General features: G+C 44.1%; 4 protein-coding genes across 4 annotated transcripts; 2 read left to right on the top strand and 2 right to left on the bottom strand.

The window, feature by feature from the left end:
* Positions 1-1822: 1822 nt before the first annotated feature.
* On the bottom strand, positions 1823-3773 carry LOC134029084 (small ribosomal subunit protein eS25-like). The gene is made up of 5 exons (XM_062473065.1): positions 3658-3773; positions 3000-3089; positions 2520-2703; positions 2032-2130; positions 1823-1884 (listed from the first exon to the last, which is right to left on the bottom strand). The coding sequence occupies exons 1-4, from the start codon at positions 3658-3660 to the stop codon at positions 2036-2038; spliced, it is 372 nt and encodes a 123-aa protein (XP_062329049.1). The 5' UTR covers positions 3661-3773; the 3' UTR covers positions 1823-1884; positions 2032-2035.
* Positions 3774-3945: 172 nt separating this feature from the next.
* Positions 3946-5284, top strand: trappc4 (trafficking protein particle complex subunit 4). Its single transcript, XM_062473063.1, has 5 exons — positions 3946-4164; positions 4268-4442; positions 4639-4742; positions 4829-4955; positions 5054-5284. Exons 1-5 carry the CDS (start codon positions 3990-3992, stop codon positions 5130-5132), a joined length of 660 nt encoding a protein of 219 aa, XP_062329047.1. The 5' UTR covers positions 3946-3989; the 3' UTR covers positions 5133-5284.
* A 74-nt stretch (positions 5285-5358) lies between these two features.
* On the bottom strand, positions 5359-9436 carry slc37a4a (solute carrier family 37 member 4a). Its single transcript, XM_062473062.1, has 9 exons — positions 9170-9436; positions 8911-9083; positions 8423-8655; positions 7842-8088; positions 7213-7371; positions 6837-6922; positions 6342-6455; positions 6043-6181; positions 5359-5958 (listed from the first exon to the last, which is right to left on the bottom strand). The coding sequence occupies exons 2-9, from the start codon at positions 9056-9058 to the stop codon at positions 5792-5794; spliced, it is 1293 nt and encodes a 430-aa protein (XP_062329046.1). The 5' UTR covers positions 9059-9083; positions 9170-9436; the 3' UTR covers positions 5359-5791.
* A 670-nt stretch (positions 9437-10106) lies between these two features.
* On the top strand, positions 10107-14420 carry cfap45 (cilia and flagella associated protein 45). Its single transcript, XM_062472995.1, has 12 exons — positions 10107-10768; positions 10867-10983; positions 11083-11207; positions 11412-11556; positions 11672-11842; positions 11929-12107; positions 12217-12346; positions 12449-12595; positions 12731-12844; positions 13009-13202; positions 13407-13631; positions 13779-14420. The coding sequence occupies exons 1-12, from the start codon at positions 10766-10768 to the stop codon at positions 13852-13854; spliced, it is 1626 nt and encodes a 541-aa protein (XP_062328979.1). The 5' UTR covers positions 10107-10765; the 3' UTR covers positions 13855-14420.
* Positions 14421-16367: the final 1947 nt, after the last annotated feature.

Genomic DNA, 16367 nt, shown 5'->3' with positions numbered 1-16367 from the left:
ATTTGAGAGTTCAGCTATGGCTTTCACTTAGAGTAAGGTAGTTGGTCCTTCAAACAGCTCCCGTGTGTGATAAAGATCTGCTTAAGGAGGGCAGTTGGTGACAGAGACAGGCAGGCTACAACTACATAGAGTATTAATAGATTTAGGGGTGTCATTGAATCAGCAGTAGCAAAACAAATGCTGGGTACCTAAGATGTTGTACATGGGGAGAACATCACAGCAATGAGCGCTTAAACTAAATGTTATCAACAGATAAAAACAAAGTGAAGGAAACATTAAAGCAGCCATTTAAGGAAGGTTCATTATCGTATCTTCATGTTGATAGTTTCAAAGTCAAATGTATTGGTAATTACTGTCAATCTGAATGTCAAAGCATTCATTTCAGGAATGGGAGTTGAAACGTTTGGTAAACAAATGAATCAAGACTTCCTTGCAAGCAATTTAACCAAATAAAAACACAAAAATAAACAACAGTATTGCACCCAGAGAGGTTATGCCAATCAGACATTGCAAGTAAAGCATGTCTCCAAATTGAGATAATGCCTTCAGTTGGCACCTTTCACAACCATTAGGTGTCTGGTCTGTGATATCAGTATGATTTGACGGTCGAGTTGTTTGTAACTTGATCTGGCAGTTGAGAACATTACAATTCCCTCACAGAAAAATCCCCCGATGATTTAAAGGTTTATTGTCAGAGGAACAACTTGCTCGATGAACTCCACTTCAAGACTGGGAGATGAGGCAATCCATTCCAACACACATTTCAGTGTGACACATTTGGCCCGTCTCATCAAGCGACAGACATTCACGAGGCGAATCACAAAGAATCCGTCGGAACAGGGGGGGGAGAATTATGGGGAAAGTAATTGTTTTGTATTTTTCTGAGGCGTGTGATGCCAGAGGACTTCACAGTGGCAGGTTGTGCATCTGTCAGTGGGAGCGCCCTGCGGATTGTTTTCCCGTCGCTGCTCGAGGTAGCGCTGTGCAATGACAAAAGCGACAGCTGACAGCATCCATCAGAAAGCTACCCTGTGTCTCGCACGCCCACAGCTCAAGCCCTAAGCAGGGGGGGGACTGTGGAGATTTGATTTTATTGAATGTCATTACTCTGTCAATAACTCAAAAGCCTTTGGCTACCAGTGACCCCCCATAAAAGGCTTCAGCAGTCAGGGACGAACTCTGGCAGAAAAAGCTCAGATGCACCGTTCTCATATGAAACTAGTATTATGGAATAAGGCAGGATGTCTCATTTAGTTTGCTGGATGACCAAATTAACAAATACAGCTCAGTTGAAAGCACCAAAATCGGGTTAGAGATTTCCATTAGACTGGAAACATTGATACTAATTGAACACAGCACAGCAAACGAGCTGTAAACGCATCCGTGTCTCCCGGGGAAGTTTCACCCTGCCCACCAATGTTCCATCTTCAGTCCCCAACACTGTTTTGACAGAATAATATCCTCTCAACCACATCACTTCTTTTCAAGCTACACTCCACAGCCCAAGTAGTCTTTCTGGGAATTACATTTTCAAGCTGGCGTGAAGTAAATGCAGGGCTGAAAAACAAGCAACACTACCGTGACGATGGGAGATCAGGAGAAAACATAAGTGTTGGCATTTTAGGAGGTGAGAAAGGTTATGGTGGCTGTTGAGGGGCTTTTTCAAGCAGACGACCTTGTTCAAGCGACCTTGTAAACACCATTGACTTCATGTAAGCTTGAAATGTTTCCCAGAGGCATTATGAAATGACAACCAAGGTTACAATCATCTATACACTGCTGAAATATTCAGAGGATATGAAGAACACAGGAAATAAACACATCTTTCCAAGCTTTTATTCACCTTTCATTACAAACTGATTGCAGGTCTCATACCAGCACAACCTGAAAGAAAAAATTACCACAAAATTATATATTAGACACACACAAATAATATCTTCCTAGTCCCAGTTTAATAAAATAAATTGTGGGAGGAATCTTAAATGGTCTTCAATAAACAAGCACACCTGAAACAGATATTTGTCTACACACCTGTTTAAGCCTCCTTCTCAGCCACAGCCTCATCTCCACCCTTGGTGTTGCGTGTGTAGATGATCTGAGATCTGTGTTTGGACACTAGCTTGATCATGCCTGAGGTGTACACAGGAAACCACCATCAGTTACATGGTAGATATTAAAACCGGTGAGTGGCCTAAAAATAAACTCTGATCCAATCGCAAGTGACGCACTGATGCTTTCAATTAATAGAATTGCAAAATTCATGACATCAGCACCATCTTCACATTGTATTTTGTGATATTGCTTACTGGAAGAAAATGCTTTGATAATCACATTTCATATTGCCCATACATCACATGCGTTTGACTTATGGTAGTCTAAAACCTTAAAACAGGGAGTATAAAGGTGTGACATACACAGTGTAGTGCACACGATCAATTGACATCCTGATGCCATGCAAACTTCATGCCTTCACTCAAAAGTGCACAATCCATTCTAGATCAGAGGACTGGACTGTTCACCTTTAGCGAGAAGTTCCTGGAGAGCATTCCTGGCCAGAGAGCCTCTGATCTTAAGTCTCTCAGACACTACTGCTGGCGTGATGAGCTTGTAGTTGGGCACTTCCTTGTACAGCTTTTCGTAGGTGGCCTTGTCAAAGAGGACCAGGTTGTTGAGCTTATCCCTCACTTTTCCCTTAGACCACTTCTGCTCAGGGGAAGAGGGAAAGGATGGTTAAGGATGCAAAGTATAGAAAATGACGCTACAAGCACATATAACAGGGGGTGTTCAATCCTGGTCCTCAGGGTGCCGTCCTGTATGTTTTAGATGTTTCCCTACTCCAGCACACCTGATTCTAATGAATGGGTTGTTATGAAGCTCAGCAGAAGCCTGATAACGAACATTCAATTGAATCAAGTGTGTTGGAGCAGGGAAATGTCTAAACCATGCAGGACAGTGGGTCCCGAGGACCCTGTAATATCAAGGAGACGTTGCACACTTACCTTCTTCTTGGCCTTGCCTCCTGCCTTGTTGGCTGGGTCCTTGTCCTTTTTGGACTTCCCCGCATCCTTTTTCTTATCGGTCTTAGGAGGCTAGAGGAAAGGAAAGGTAACGAAGCACACGTATTAATTAATAGCATCTGAATACATTTTAATGCGTCGCCCGTGCAAGTTTCCACTTGCAAGAGCCATCGTTGACAGCCACCTCAAGTCAGCTACAGCAGAGCTAAAGGCCGCCAGAGGGAGGGGGTTAGCTATCCTAGCTAGCTCTAATCCTGACAGCTCCCGAACCGTCTGGACAGCTTGATACAATAGTTATGACATTTCATTACCCGTTATGTTAGTGACGTGAGCGTTATGCTTAGTAAAACTGAATAGACACTGTGGCCAGTGTTGTCGTTACATAAATGGTTGTTAAAACGATCGGCTCTTTCCAATTATGAAATAAGCCATGACACCATGCAAGCATGGGTTACCAGCAAGCTAACGTTAGCTCTGTTCAGTTTAGCAGTGGACTATTCCCACTGGTACTGTCTTCAAGTGGCTACTGAGAAACAAAACGTATCTGGGCTGACATTCCCGTTATCCCGGTATGTGTAGTGTTCTCAGAAGAGCCGCATATTCTCTTGAAGTTTATGAAAACCCATCCTAAAAATCTCACCATGGTATCTCCTCGTCAAGATGTCGGCGTGAAAGGAAGTTAAACCCGTGCACTAGCCCCTTAGCGAACCCGTGCATCAGGAAGTGGGACTGATTGTCTATGGGATATTGAGTTCAATTTTGATTGGGTTGCTTATCGCTTATATTTTACAAAATACTGAACCGTAATATCAGTCTTACCATAACATATGCATAAATTGCATTGATACTGGACAAAAAATATAAACGAATATAATTTACATTAAATTCAACCTCATCAGAGCCCTTGACGTCATTGCGCTTTCTCAGTCATGTCACGTGATACTTGTGTCAGCTGTGCGGAACAAGGTGAAAATGGCGATATTCAGTGTGTATGTTGTCAATAAGGCAGGAGGACTAATTTACCAATATGACAACTATGTACCGAGAGCAGAGGCAGAAAAAACATTTAGTTATCCTTTAGATTTGGTGCTGAAGATCCACGACGAGAAAGTTATAGTATCATTCGGCCAACGTGATGGTATCAGAGGTATGCTAGCATTAACTGACTTATTTTCTTTCCTTCCTTCAGATTATGCTGTAATTGTGTAAATCACCCTTAATTATGTTAACATTGCATTGTACTCGTTCAGTGGGTCATGCAGTCCTATCTATCAATGGAGTGGACGTCAATGGCAAGTTTACGTCGGAAGGCAAGGAGATAATCGAATATTTGAAAGACTCAGCAAATTATCCAGTGTCCATTCGATTTGGAAGAGCCCGTTTGAGTTCGAATGAAAAACTGATGCTGGCTTCAATGTTTCATTCGTAAGTGTTGTTCGATGAGAACAATAGATTAGGTCAACTAGCCTACTACTATTGATTAGTAAACATAACTAAAATATTTCTGAACATTCGTTCTATGTTATAAGGAGTCGGACTATCGTGAATGGAACCATCCCGCTTTCAAACCCGTCACTGTTGTTGAAAAGTCTGTATGATGTGCTGCTCTGTCCCCTACTAGGTTGTTTGCGATCGGATCACAGCTGTCTCCTGAGGTCGGTAGTTCTGGGATTGAGATGCTGGAAACCGACGTATTTAAACTCCACTGCTTTCAGACACTTACAGGTATAATAGTTATTTTAAACTGTGCGGTGACATATGAACACTGAACACAAGTGACATATGAACACTTCAAATCTTTTTGCTTTTAGGTATAAAGTTCATAGTGCTTGCAGACCCCCGACAGTCCGGCATTGATGCACTTCTGCGGAAGATTTATGAGATCTATTCAGACTTTGCTCTTAAGAACCCGTTTTATTCTCTGGAGATGCCGATCAGGTAAACAACCACCCTGTTAACTGGACACCCTTTAGATGAAATGCCAGTGCACTGATATCATTTACTAAAACAATGTACTGCTGTTTGTGTGTTCCCAGGTGTGAATTGTTTGATCAGAACTTGAAGAGCGCTTTGGAGGTTGCAGAAAAGGCTGGTAACTTTGGAACAGGATCATGAATTTCAAGCAGTCTGAGTTGAACTGAATTGTTTGTAATGAAAATCTGCGATATTGTAGAGGTGCATACCGTGAGTGATCCTGGGATACTTGTACATATTTAAATGTTTGCCTTTGTACATACTAAATAACTAATAAACACAATTGTATCATGTTGGCTGTGAAAGTTGCATACCGCTCCTTTGCTCTCAACTTTGTTTGATAAAAATGGATAAAGTAAGCCAAGTAAACAAGAATATATATTTATTTATGTTTTAAATTCTAAAACAGGAGGGATATGTCTGCAGAGCCATTTTGAGAAAAAAATATATGTACTTCATTGCATCAACAATAATACTTTATAATGGGCATCCTCCACTAAGTTAGTATACAGTTACAGTAATAAATAGCCTAATCTACCTCATCTAACGTATATAACATACTGCCAACTATTTCCCTCATACTGTAGAACATGATTAATAATGAAGTAGGAAACACAGTGCCCCATCTTCCACCCACTTGGATGCTGTCACTTACAAATAAAAAATAATTGTGAGAAGGGAGTTTATAATTCTTAGAAATAAAAACTGCTAAAGACAACATAGACAAACAGTGGCCAATGATTTGTGTACAGTACATCCTTATCTCTAGTTTTTCAAACAGGTCGGAGGAAGCTTGGTGATCAGTCATCCTTCTTGGGGATGTGACCCATCTTGGTTCTGATGTTACGCATCAGGAAGAACCCCACTGTGGTGATGACACAGCTGATCTCTGCCACCCAGAAGGCCATTTCCCAGCCATGGTGCTTGGCAATGGTGCTGAACGGGAACCCAGAAAGGAATCCACCAACTGAAAACAAAAGTGTTACTCAGTCTGGATCTCATCAAAGACGCAACCATGTTCCTAAACAGCTTGTCAAATAGACTAGCTTACTGTTTGCCATCAGGGCAACTATAGCATGTGATGTCCCACAGTAGTTGGAAGGAGCACTCTCATTGGCTATGACCCCAAAAAGTGCAATTGGCCCATAAGATGAGAAGCCAAAAATAGCCCCCAAGGCTAGGATCCACACCTGGTAACAGGTAAAAAAAAAAGGAAGTTGTTAAAGAGACACCAACAGAAAGCATTGGTCCTTAGACTACCTTCAGAAAAAGGGACATTGAAGTGCCTCTGTATTCAGTGATGCTAACTGCCGACATGAACAAATGTTCTGTATTTGTTATTTTCTTTACCTTTGGACTCTCTGATGTGACGGTGACGCGGAAAAGGTACATGGAAGCACACATCCCTGCCATCATTGCGATCAACAAAAAGTGGCGAGGGTTGCCATTGTTTCGCTTGCCTTGCTGTACAAAGAAACACAATACCTTCATGGAAAGAGCCTTAAGCGCCATAAGACTTTGAGCACCACAAGACTTGCTCAATCCAGTTCCATTATATTCAGGAGAAGGCAGACATCGCTACAGACGATTTCTCTAAAACTCGGCAACTCACACCAAAACAATCTGGATGAATAACACTACAGGGAAGAGGATAAAAAAGTTGTATTTTTATTTTAGGGTGAATTGTCCATTTATACAAAAGAAAGGTCTACAATGCAATGCACCTTAGTAAGCAATGCATCATAGAATAAAACAAAAAACATCCAAGTTCTTCTTTCTGTTTGACAGATGACATTTAAAACTCACAAACACAAAACAAAAGTTCATAGATGCATGTCAACTCACTTGTGCCACGGCCTTGTCAGTGAAGTACCCTGCTGCTAGACTTCCCAGCAGGCCTCCCACCTCTAGAGCGCTCATGTAAGAACTGCCTGTAGGAAACACAATGAGCTGTGATCTGATGTCAACACCCCTCAGTCGGAACTCGGAGCAGTAGAACTGTTGTACAAGGGGAGACTAAAGTACAGTTCATATCCATCTCCATGTATTGAGCAGTTTTGACGGTGGTGATTATATTTTAAAAAGAAAAACGAAGTGGGTACTGTAAGCTCACAGTGTACCTTGTATATCCTTAACCACACCACTTAACATACAGGACATTCTGCTAGAGGCACATCTCAGATGAGACAGAGGCAGTGAACAGCATTTAATCCTTCCTCACCCATGAGTGTAGATTGTCCCTTGTCCTGGATGAGGAACAACTGTCCCCAGTCAGTGCAGGCTGTCTTCACCCCGAACACCACAAGGTATCCCAGGGACAGCAGCCACAGGTAGGGGGACAGGAGGAACTCTTTCAGGGTACTCTCATCACTGGAGGTGCCTGGGAAGAAGGAGGGAAATGTTGAGGGTTGTGGCTCTCACTATTCAGTTACTCAGTCACACTTGCTGATAGCACGTGGAGTGTACATAATCTAGATGTAGCTCACGTCAGTTGCATGTGAGAGGGGCAACTTAGGTACAGAGTGCAATGGCTCAGTGTCACTGACCTTGGCCGGGTTTCCCAGATTCGTTAAGAAGCTCTTAATGCTAAGAGCTTCTTAAGAGCGTTCTAAGAACGCTCTAGAACGCTCTTAGAACGCTCCTAAGAAGCTCTTAGCGTTAAGAGCTTCTTAACGAATCTGGGAAACCCGGCCCTTATGTGTAAAAGCACATGCAATCCCAAACATACATCCAAGTAATGCAAAGCAACAGTAAAAATGGGCATGCATAAAAATAATTCGTCTGACTTATGTTTACAAGTGCAAGCATGCACCATGTCTTAATGACCAAACTGATCAAAACTGTCCTCACCTGTATTCCCCTTTTTGGCCCCCGCCACTTCAATGTTGGCCAGGCCTACGTCCTTGGGTTCATTCCTGATGACCAATAGACACACAAAGGAGAATGCCACACAGGACAGGCCTGAGATTGACAGGATAGTCCTCCAACTGTAGCTCTGGGCCATCACCGTGGCAATTATGGGTCCCAGACTCCCAGCCAGGTTCATGCTGCAGGAAAGCACAGCCCACCATGTTCCGAACTGAGAAGGCTCAAACCACTAGAGGAACCAGGGGACATGACACACATCGGATTGACAGACTTGAGGAGATGTGACCCCAAGGCTTGGCATGATGGCAGGAGTTGAATGGACACAGTGATAAAGAGCTACATGGGCGATCTTGCTTGACATTTTGTACAGTGGTGGGTGCCAGTCACCAAGCATTGCCTAATGTCATCCACTGTAACAAGAAGTTCACTAGTCTAGCTCCAGCAATGCATGTTTCTTAACCAATTGGCTATGACGTTACTGCTATATCTCGCTATCACACAACTTGACAGCTATCTAATTGGCTGAGGACCATGCCGCTCATAGCTGGTGCCCGGGCCCCTACCTTGCGCAGCACACGGCCACATGGAGGCCATCCTAGTCCCTGACCCAGGCCATTGAAGAACCAGAGGACAGAAAAGACGGCCACAGTGGAGGACCAGGAGAAGATCACGTTGATGCCGCCCACCATGAACAGGCCAATTGAAAAGAGCCAGCGAGCACTTATCTGATCCGACAACACGCCGCTAATGAACTTGCTGATAGCGTAGGCCAGAGACTGACTGCTGGAGATCATGCCTGCAGGGGGCAGAGCACACGACGGAGGACGCACAGGTCACACACTGAACATGGGTGTTTGAGAACTACAAATAAGAGCACTCGTCTCAATGACACATAGAATGTAACGTGTTTGGGATGAGGTTACTAAATCATTTTGAAGAGATAGCTGCGCTCGGTTTGGTTGCCTGACTTCATGCAGATACATTTGAGGACATTATAGCGGACACTTGAAGAGAACCGATGTGCGAGACAAACGTAGAAGGCTTTGCATACCCAGGTCGTCTTTATCCAGCTTGATCTCTTCCATTAGTGAGGGCATGACGAATGAGAAGGTCTTCCTGTTGAAGTAGTACAGCGTGTAGCCCACAAACATGGCCAGGAAAATTGTGGTCCGGTAGTATCCATACCCTGCAGTCGACATGGCTGATGTAGTCCAGTAGCAAAGGCTATGAGAAAATGAAGACACCACTGAATAGAGGAAAAGAACACGTCTTATCCTGCCGTCTGAGGTACTAACTGTGTTCTACTCAACTGTGAACTTTGTTTCAGGATCCAGTGTGCAGACCAGGGCTGCTTAAATGAGAAGAGACTTGCTGTAATCAATAGTGGGGTTAATGGTCAACTTCCACACTCTTAGGCTACTTTCCTTCGGCTCATCCAGTACAGAGCAGGCACAAAATGTAAATAAAGGAACTGGGCAGACCTGGTGTTAGAATAACACCTGCTTGTTTGTTATTAAAAAAATAAAGATTGCTGGTCTTGTTTTTCTCGCCGTCTTTGTAGTCCTGTCTGTCCATTTAGCTGCAGGATGTTATTGTGGGTGTTATTTTACTCTGGGTCAGTTAATGATTAATTGGGGAGTCCAATAGTGACATCAGGCCCCAAGGTAGGCTCTTCTCTCAGCGGAGGTGATGAGTGAACACTGAAGCCCTCTTGTATAATAGCCTAAAATATATCATGAATGTGTATTGTAACACATTCATGATATATTTTAGGCTATTATACCATGATTGGACAAAACAGATCACGCAACCATCAAAACATTTTAAAATGATATTTATACAACTTAAAATGATCAAGGGTGATCATCTGTGTGCTTTTTGTAGTCATGACCAATGGTGTGAAGTGAACGAAAACATAAAAGGTAGTTTATGGTTTGTACACCTGTGTATTCATCCTGTCTAGATATGGTTATGGTCTTTAAAAATATATTTGCTATATTTTATACAGTACACTTTTCCCTTGTCATCTAAACCCCTTCCTATGCTCAATGTAGCCTATCCCCAACCCAGTGTAAATGTGCCTGCACCAACCTAAGAGCACTTTTCTGACAAGCATTTTTTACATTGCTTCTTAGGATTCCTAGCAATGCACATAATAAATAAATATATGTTAGAAACTAATTATATTTTTCTTGACGTAGTGGTTCTTAATATAAAAAATGGCCCAATACGCCAGTCTCCCTAATTGTCATGGGTTACTTATGGTTGAATAACCATGGTTGAGTAATGGGCGTCACAGATAGTGTTCAAAGTACGCCCGCTCACTATATCCATTATAATAACAAATGGGCTGACGGGGACAAATCTATAAAGTGATTTAAAACAAGAACACTCGCTGTGTGTACATAACTAGGTTACTGAAAAAAACGGCAGGCTCCGTACGCTGCGAGGACGCTTGGCACGTGCGAGTTAAGCGTGTTTCTTCAGGGTTGCATTTTCAGTCTGTGTGTAAATTGGTAAATAGCGCCATCAAGTGGCTTGTGTAAAGATAGTTGTCCCAGACCATAACCAGAACCAATGTCCTAAATAGTCATAATGTGATTGTGCAGCTCCAGCTAAGCTATTTGTTGCAATTACAGTAGCTTGCAACAAAGTATCTTGCTCAATTTCACGTTTTTATGAATTTCATCCATTTCACCCGTCATTAGGAATGCAATGAAGTTTCCATGGAGACACAATAACAAAACACCGCATAGGAGACGATCGAAGCATTCATTTATTGCTGGTCAAAGATAAACAAAACTGGCACATTATAAGTTTGGAAACCCTTGATAATTATCGTATTATGATTTTTACTACCTCGTCGTCGTCTTAGCAATTCATTTTGGTCTTGGGATCTTGGGATCATGGTAAGTTGAAGAACATTATTATTAGCTATATCAAGATACCAATAACTTTGAACCTAGACTACAAACAGTACCATTTTAAAACATTGTATTCATCGCAGCCACAAAGTGTGGGGTCCCCATCGGGTCGACTCTCTGGCAGCTCCCAGACACGTCGCTACCGTACCCGTTCCCTTACTTCTCATGTGGACGAAAGTCTCTTTGGAACCCCTAAAAAGGTAGGCTACAATCGTAGTCCTTTATTTTAAACCCTCAATTGTTTGTGTGTGTGTCAGAGAAACAGCATTTTATAGCGACTTTTCATCTGATATGTCAAGGACGCTGACAGGAGTCGGTCAGAACGCATGCCAGGTCAGTCTCATTCTGCTCAGAGGCAGAGCCAGAAGTCCCCAAAAGCCAACACAATCCGCATTATCACCAAAGACCTCATTCGTGACCTAAAGTAAGTATCTCCAATCTGTAAAATACACAAAACTGAACAGAAACTGAAAAACTGAAGCAAAAGTCATTAAGGGGCATGCTTTATGATTATTGCTCATGAATAAAATGCCATCCTACCCAATAAACCAAGATTACACCCATAAACATATACGAGAGTCCCACCTAAAGTAAACATTTTAAAACAATTACCATGGAATTTGACCAGAATTCCTAGTGAAGATCCCTCTGGGCTGTCCATAATACTTCCACCCACTGAGATTGAGCGGATTGCCTCTGCATGTCGGGTACCGACAAAGGAGGAGAGAGAGGCCATGATGGAAGACTATCGAAAGGAGAGGGAGGCAGCTCTGGTAAGAAAGAAGCGACACAACTTCCTACTTTCAACACATCATATCAAACAAGACACAACTATAATACAGAGCGGTTCCAAAAAGTGGCTACTAGTTCTCCATTTTTCCCATGTAGGATGCCGCGGAAGAGAGGAAGGCCCTTATCCGCCAGGCGGACCTGTCCCGTCAGAAGAACCAGGGCCTGACTGAGTTAGAGGCAGAGGCGCGGGATAGGGCCCAGTACCTGCTGGAGAGAGCCAACGCCATGAGGATGGAGCAGGAGGACGAGGTCAAGAAGCTCAACGAGGTAAGCAAAGCCTCAATGACCTCATGTCACCAGGGGACTGTTTCTCGTCCCCACACACCCATACCTCTTCCTCCTTGGCTCCTCAGTTGATTCTGGGTGCCCAGTGCCACGCGGTACGGGATGCTCAGATCCTGGAGAGGAAGCAGATTCTGGGGGAGCTGCAGGAGGAAGAGAGGCGTCTGGACGCCATGATGGAGCTGGACCGCAGGCGGGCCCTGGAGGCCCAGGAGCAGATCGACCAGATCCGAAAGCAACAGATGATCCGGTAAGGGTCCTGCCGTTGAGACATTCACACACGCTGTCTCACGTCAAGCTGATGGTGCAGGACATGACAACAACACTCTAACTATTTGATTATTGTGTGTGTGGACCAGGGGGAAACAGCTGATTGTAAATCAGATTGAGGAGCGTCTGGAGGAAAAGATGCTGCTTGACGAGATGAGGGAACAGGAGGGCCAACAGATGCTGGAGAACCTAGAGAGGATGCAAATAGAGGAACTTGAGGTATTGGATGTGAACAGTGTGTGTGTCTGTGTGTGTGTCTGTGTGTGTGTGTGTATGTTGACTGGCTGACTGACGTGGTCCATGGTTGTTGTCTGTCTCCAGGCTCTAGGAAAGAAGAAGGAGCAGCAGATGAAGTTGCAGGTGGAGATCATGCAAATCAACGAGGAGAACCTGCTGGCTAAGGAACGCAAGAAAGAGGAGGAGCAACTGGCAGACTTGAGAGCCATGGAGTACACCCGCAAAAAAATGGTCTGAAAGCCACTTAAATCTCCTTTTCTAGTTACAGGTTGTCGTTCTTTCCTTCACATTTCTGCTCTCCGTGTCGTGGGACTCCAGGGGGTCACAGACTGTGACTGACCTGTGGTCGACGTCGGCCCCTTACAGGAGAGGGAGGCGGAGTATGAGGCAGAGCAGAGACGCATCCAGAAGGAGAAGGAGAAGGAGGTGGCCAGGCTGAGAGCCCTGCAGGAGAGGGACAAAGACCACAAGGCCGAGCAGGTCAGCACACATGGGCATCCAGAGCACTTCACCCCACTGATGAAAACAACACACGCCACACACAGCCCGACGACAACAAGGACACCATTTCCATCGCAATGATCTCTGGAAGCTGTCCCAGCCAGTGTGAAAACAGCAAACACTCGGTGATTATTTTGTGTTAGGATGAGCTTCGGGCCCGGAGGAACCAGGAGGCCATGGAGAGGGAGTGGAGGAAAAAAGAGAAGGTGCAGCTGAAGAAAAAGGACGAGGAAGAGGCCCGACTGAAAGCAGCTCGCTTGGAGCAGGTTGTGCACAAAGAACACCTGCTGTCCATCGAAGCCGGACGGGAGAGGGCCGAGTTTGAGAGGGTGTTACGGTACGCAGATATGTTGTTCTCCTGAGATGACCACAGTCATTGGAGTAACGAGCGTGGAGGGCCGTGTGCATAGTTCACGTCCATTCCTTTGGCTACCTCGTTGTAAAAACAAATGAATGTGGGCTAAATCTTGAGCAAGGTTTGTGTGCAAAATGCAGAAAGTAGTCTCTTTTCTCTTTCTCCTCCCTACTGTCCCCTGGTCAGAGCTCAGCTGGAGTCCATCGAGAAGGAGAAGGAGAAGGAGTCCAAGCACAGGCAGAAGGTCCTGCGTCACGCTGACGGCGTCCGTCAACAGGTGAGGGAGCGCGAGCAGCAGGCCATCAGCCAGCGGCGGGAGTTCTTCAAGGAGGCTGACCGCCTGGACGAAGAGGCTCGCGAGCGACGCCTCCGCCTGAACGAGATCAAGGACAAGAAGCTGAAGGAGCTGAAGTGAGTGGAGCATCAGGGAAACACATGAACAATGAGATGTAGATCGTTCTAGAATGGTGGCGCAGGAGAGGGACGTGGACACCATGTGTTTGGTGATCGTTTTGGATGGGTTCAAACCTGTTTAACAGATGTTTCCTCTGTCCACAGGGCTGCTGGTCTACCTGACAAATACTGTAATGAAGTGGAGCGGAAAGCCCAGACCCTGACTACTCTGGCTCACTAGCAGGGGCGTCGTTAGACCCTTTTTACTCTGTGACGTGTCCCAGTATAAATCTCCTGTTGCCCAGTATAAATGTCCTGTGCCCCGGTATAAATCTTGTGTGCCCCAGTATAAATCTCCTGTGCCCCAGTATAAATCTCCTGTTGCCCAGTATAAATCTCCTGTTGCCCAGTATAAATCTCCTGTTACCCAGTATAAATCTCCTGTGCCCCAGTATAAATCTCACGTTTGAGTTTTAACAATTGACATTGTCAGTGCCTTCATTTAGATTGATAATCACAGAGAAAAAATATGGATCTAAATGCAACGCAGTAACCCAAATAAAGCTTGTAAAAGCAACACAGTTAACGGTAAACACAAATGCCTGCACAGAAATCCATGTCAGCGCGCTTGTGTGCTTGATATCATAGCCACTGCATCGTGCAGAGTGGTACAGATGTCGATACGAAAGTGTACAGTTATCAGGTAGGGGTTTGCGATACTGCAAAATTTGGTATCGATCTGATACCAAGTAAATACAGGGCCAGTATTGCCTATACCAATACCAATACTTTTTACTTAGAAAAGCAGCTTATAGCTGCTTAGCTCATAATATTTAATGAGTTGATCATGATTATGATCATAATAAAACACAGGACAAAGAGTTTTGTCAAAAATACTGTTAGTATAGTGTGCTGCTGAGTCGTGTTACTGCAGGTGCACGCCGGCAACAACTCCCAGCATAGCAGGGGAGATGGGGGAGGGGCCAAGTGAGCTTGAGCGAGTATCGATCAATACTGATAGCAATATTGGTATCGATACTATCAATACTTTAGATCGACCCGCCCACCCCTACCAAACAGTTGGCAGCAGTAGCTGTATCTGTAAGTACCTGTAAAGAGAGTTATTGTCACAGGATGTGCAATGTGGTCTACACCGTGATGATCCGAGTAGACACAGTAGTAGGTAGCAGAGTCGGTTGTCTTTAAATGATCAATCTGTAGAATGTAGGTGTCATTTCCTGCTTCGTCTGCTGAGACCTGATCAAATCCAGGCTCAGTGATCCAAAATGTCTTCACTTTTCCTATTTCCGGTGTTCTCAGATCTTTGGTAGCCATAATCGAGACCCTTTTAACAGCTTTCCGTCTTTCTGACTGTACCACTGCAGGTAGCTCGAAGGAACATTTTGAGATTCTCAATCCTAAACATTTTGTAGGGAGTTTTGGGCAGGACAGCCTTCTGCTTTAGCTCTGAAGCTTCTGATGCTACAAGTTTGCACAAACGAAGCAGTATGCAATTGTAAGAACCATTGAAACTGTCTAGAAGTCATATAACTGTACATTTCAGCAGTAACAGCTACTACTATTGTGACGCCACGAGAGGCTACACAGCCCTCAGCGGGACAGCTCAAAATAGTGCGAGGACACCGGGGTCGAACAAAAACAAGGGGTTTATTAAAGATCCTCAGAATTAACAAAAAACGTCAAAATCTTACATAGGATTACAAAAACCGTAAACGGCGCCTCTTCTAGGCGCAGGACTCCTTCTCTTCACCAAACCCCACTCTGCCCACCTAACTGTGGCTCTCCCTCTTTAACCCAACCCTTTAGGTCATCAGGGTCTGATCAGTTTCAGGTGTGTGGGAATGCCCCGTTTTTAGGGAGGGATGGAGCTCCCGGCTCCCCCAGCAGAGGGAGCCACAGCTGCTCAGGGCTGCAGCCACCTCCGGGGAATGTAGCACCCCTCCAGGACCCAGCCTCTCGTGACGTCACACTATCTATTCATCTGACCAATGCACCACTGCAACAACATAAAATCACATTTTAAAAACACATTATTCTATACAGGTTTGTTTCCTCAACATAGATTCTCCATTGACAAAGCTTACATTATCTATACCTTCTATGATATGTGTGTTTACTTACCCAGATAAAGAAGACAGCTGAGACTTATGAGAACTGAGGACATGATTGTTCATAGACAGTCTGTTCACACTGAGTACAGCTCTGACTTGTGGTGCTCTCAGGTCTTTGAGGCCAAGAGGGAGTGACAAGGAGATGATGCTGGCTGGGTGCATGAGGCCTTGTGACCTTTCATGTTGCTACTGGACTTAATTACATTGATTTACTGTTCATGATAACCAAAACTTTTGTTCATTTTAAGTTTCATGTTTTTCATGTTCACAGTAATCTCCGAATCTAGTGTAGTAGAATGACCCATATATTCCAAAATGGATGGATAGTTGTAAAAAATTATTATATATTTATATATATATATATATATATATATCATAACCCACAAGGTAAGTGTGTGAGTTTGGGTGTGTCTACCTGTTTCCATTTGAGGAAACAATTTTGCACATTGTTCGATTTGTAAGTCGTGGCGCCCCCTTGTGGCTCAGATGGGGCTGAGTTAAACAGTCTCCCCCCTCATGTACCCAGATAAAACACATTACTTGATCTATATGGTGTTGCATGCAATGATATACAACTAATTAGTTAAGCAAAATCTAAAAGAGAGTACATTTTACATTAGAT

This window comes from Osmerus eperlanus, chromosome 11 (assembly GCF_963692335.1).
Source record: "Osmerus eperlanus chromosome 11, fOsmEpe2.1, whole genome shotgun sequence".
In the NCBI taxonomy this organism is placed as follows: domain Eukaryota; kingdom Metazoa; phylum Chordata; class Actinopteri; order Osmeriformes; family Osmeridae; genus Osmerus; species Osmerus eperlanus.
The sequence above is the reverse complement of the archived record's forward strand: the minus strand, read 5'-3'. Positions and strand labels throughout refer to the sequence as shown.

Bases quoted from the DNA above. Each gene is read 5' to 3' on its own strand.
- LOC134029084 (XM_062473065.1), bottom strand. The intron at 2,704-2,999 runs GTAAGTGTGCAA...TCCCCTGAGCAG, and splicing joins GAGGCAAGGCCAAGAAGAAG to AAGTGGTCTAAGGGAAAAGT. The intron at 2,131-2,519 runs GTGAACAGTCCA...TGTACACCTCAG, and splicing joins CCAGGAACTTCTCGCTAAAG to GCATGATCAAGCTAGTGTCC.
- trappc4 (XM_062473063.1), top strand. From the start codon at position 3,990: ATGGCGATATTCAGTGTGTATGTTGTCAATAAGGCAGGAGGACTAATT. The intron at 4,165-4,267 runs GTATGCTAGCAT...GTACTCGTTCAG, and splicing joins CCAACGTGATGGTATCAGAG to TGGGTCATGCAGTCCTATCT. The intron at 4,743-4,828 runs GTATAATAGTTA...TTTTGCTTTTAG, and splicing joins CTGCTTTCAGACACTTACAG to GTATAAAGTTCATAGTGCTT.
- slc37a4a (XM_062473062.1), bottom strand. From the start codon at position 9,058: ATGTCGACTGCAGGGTATGGATACTACCGGACCACAATTTTCCTGGCC. The intron at 6,923-7,212 runs GTGAGGAAGGAT...TGTTTCCTACAG, and splicing joins GGGACAATCTACACTCATGG to GCAGTTCTTACATGAGCGCT. The intron at 5,959-6,042 runs GTAAGCTAGTCT...TTTTGTTTTCAG, and splicing joins AGTTGCCCTGATGGCAAACA to TTGGTGGATTCCTTTCTGGG.
- cfap45 (XM_062472995.1), top strand. The intron at 11,208-11,411 runs GTAAGTATCTCC...GAATTTGACCAG, and splicing joins GACCTCATTCGTGACCTAAA to AATTCCTAGTGAAGATCCCT. The intron at 13,203-13,406 runs GTACGCAGATAT...TCCCCTGGTCAG, and splicing joins GAGTTTGAGAGGGTGTTACG to AGCTCAGCTGGAGTCCATCG.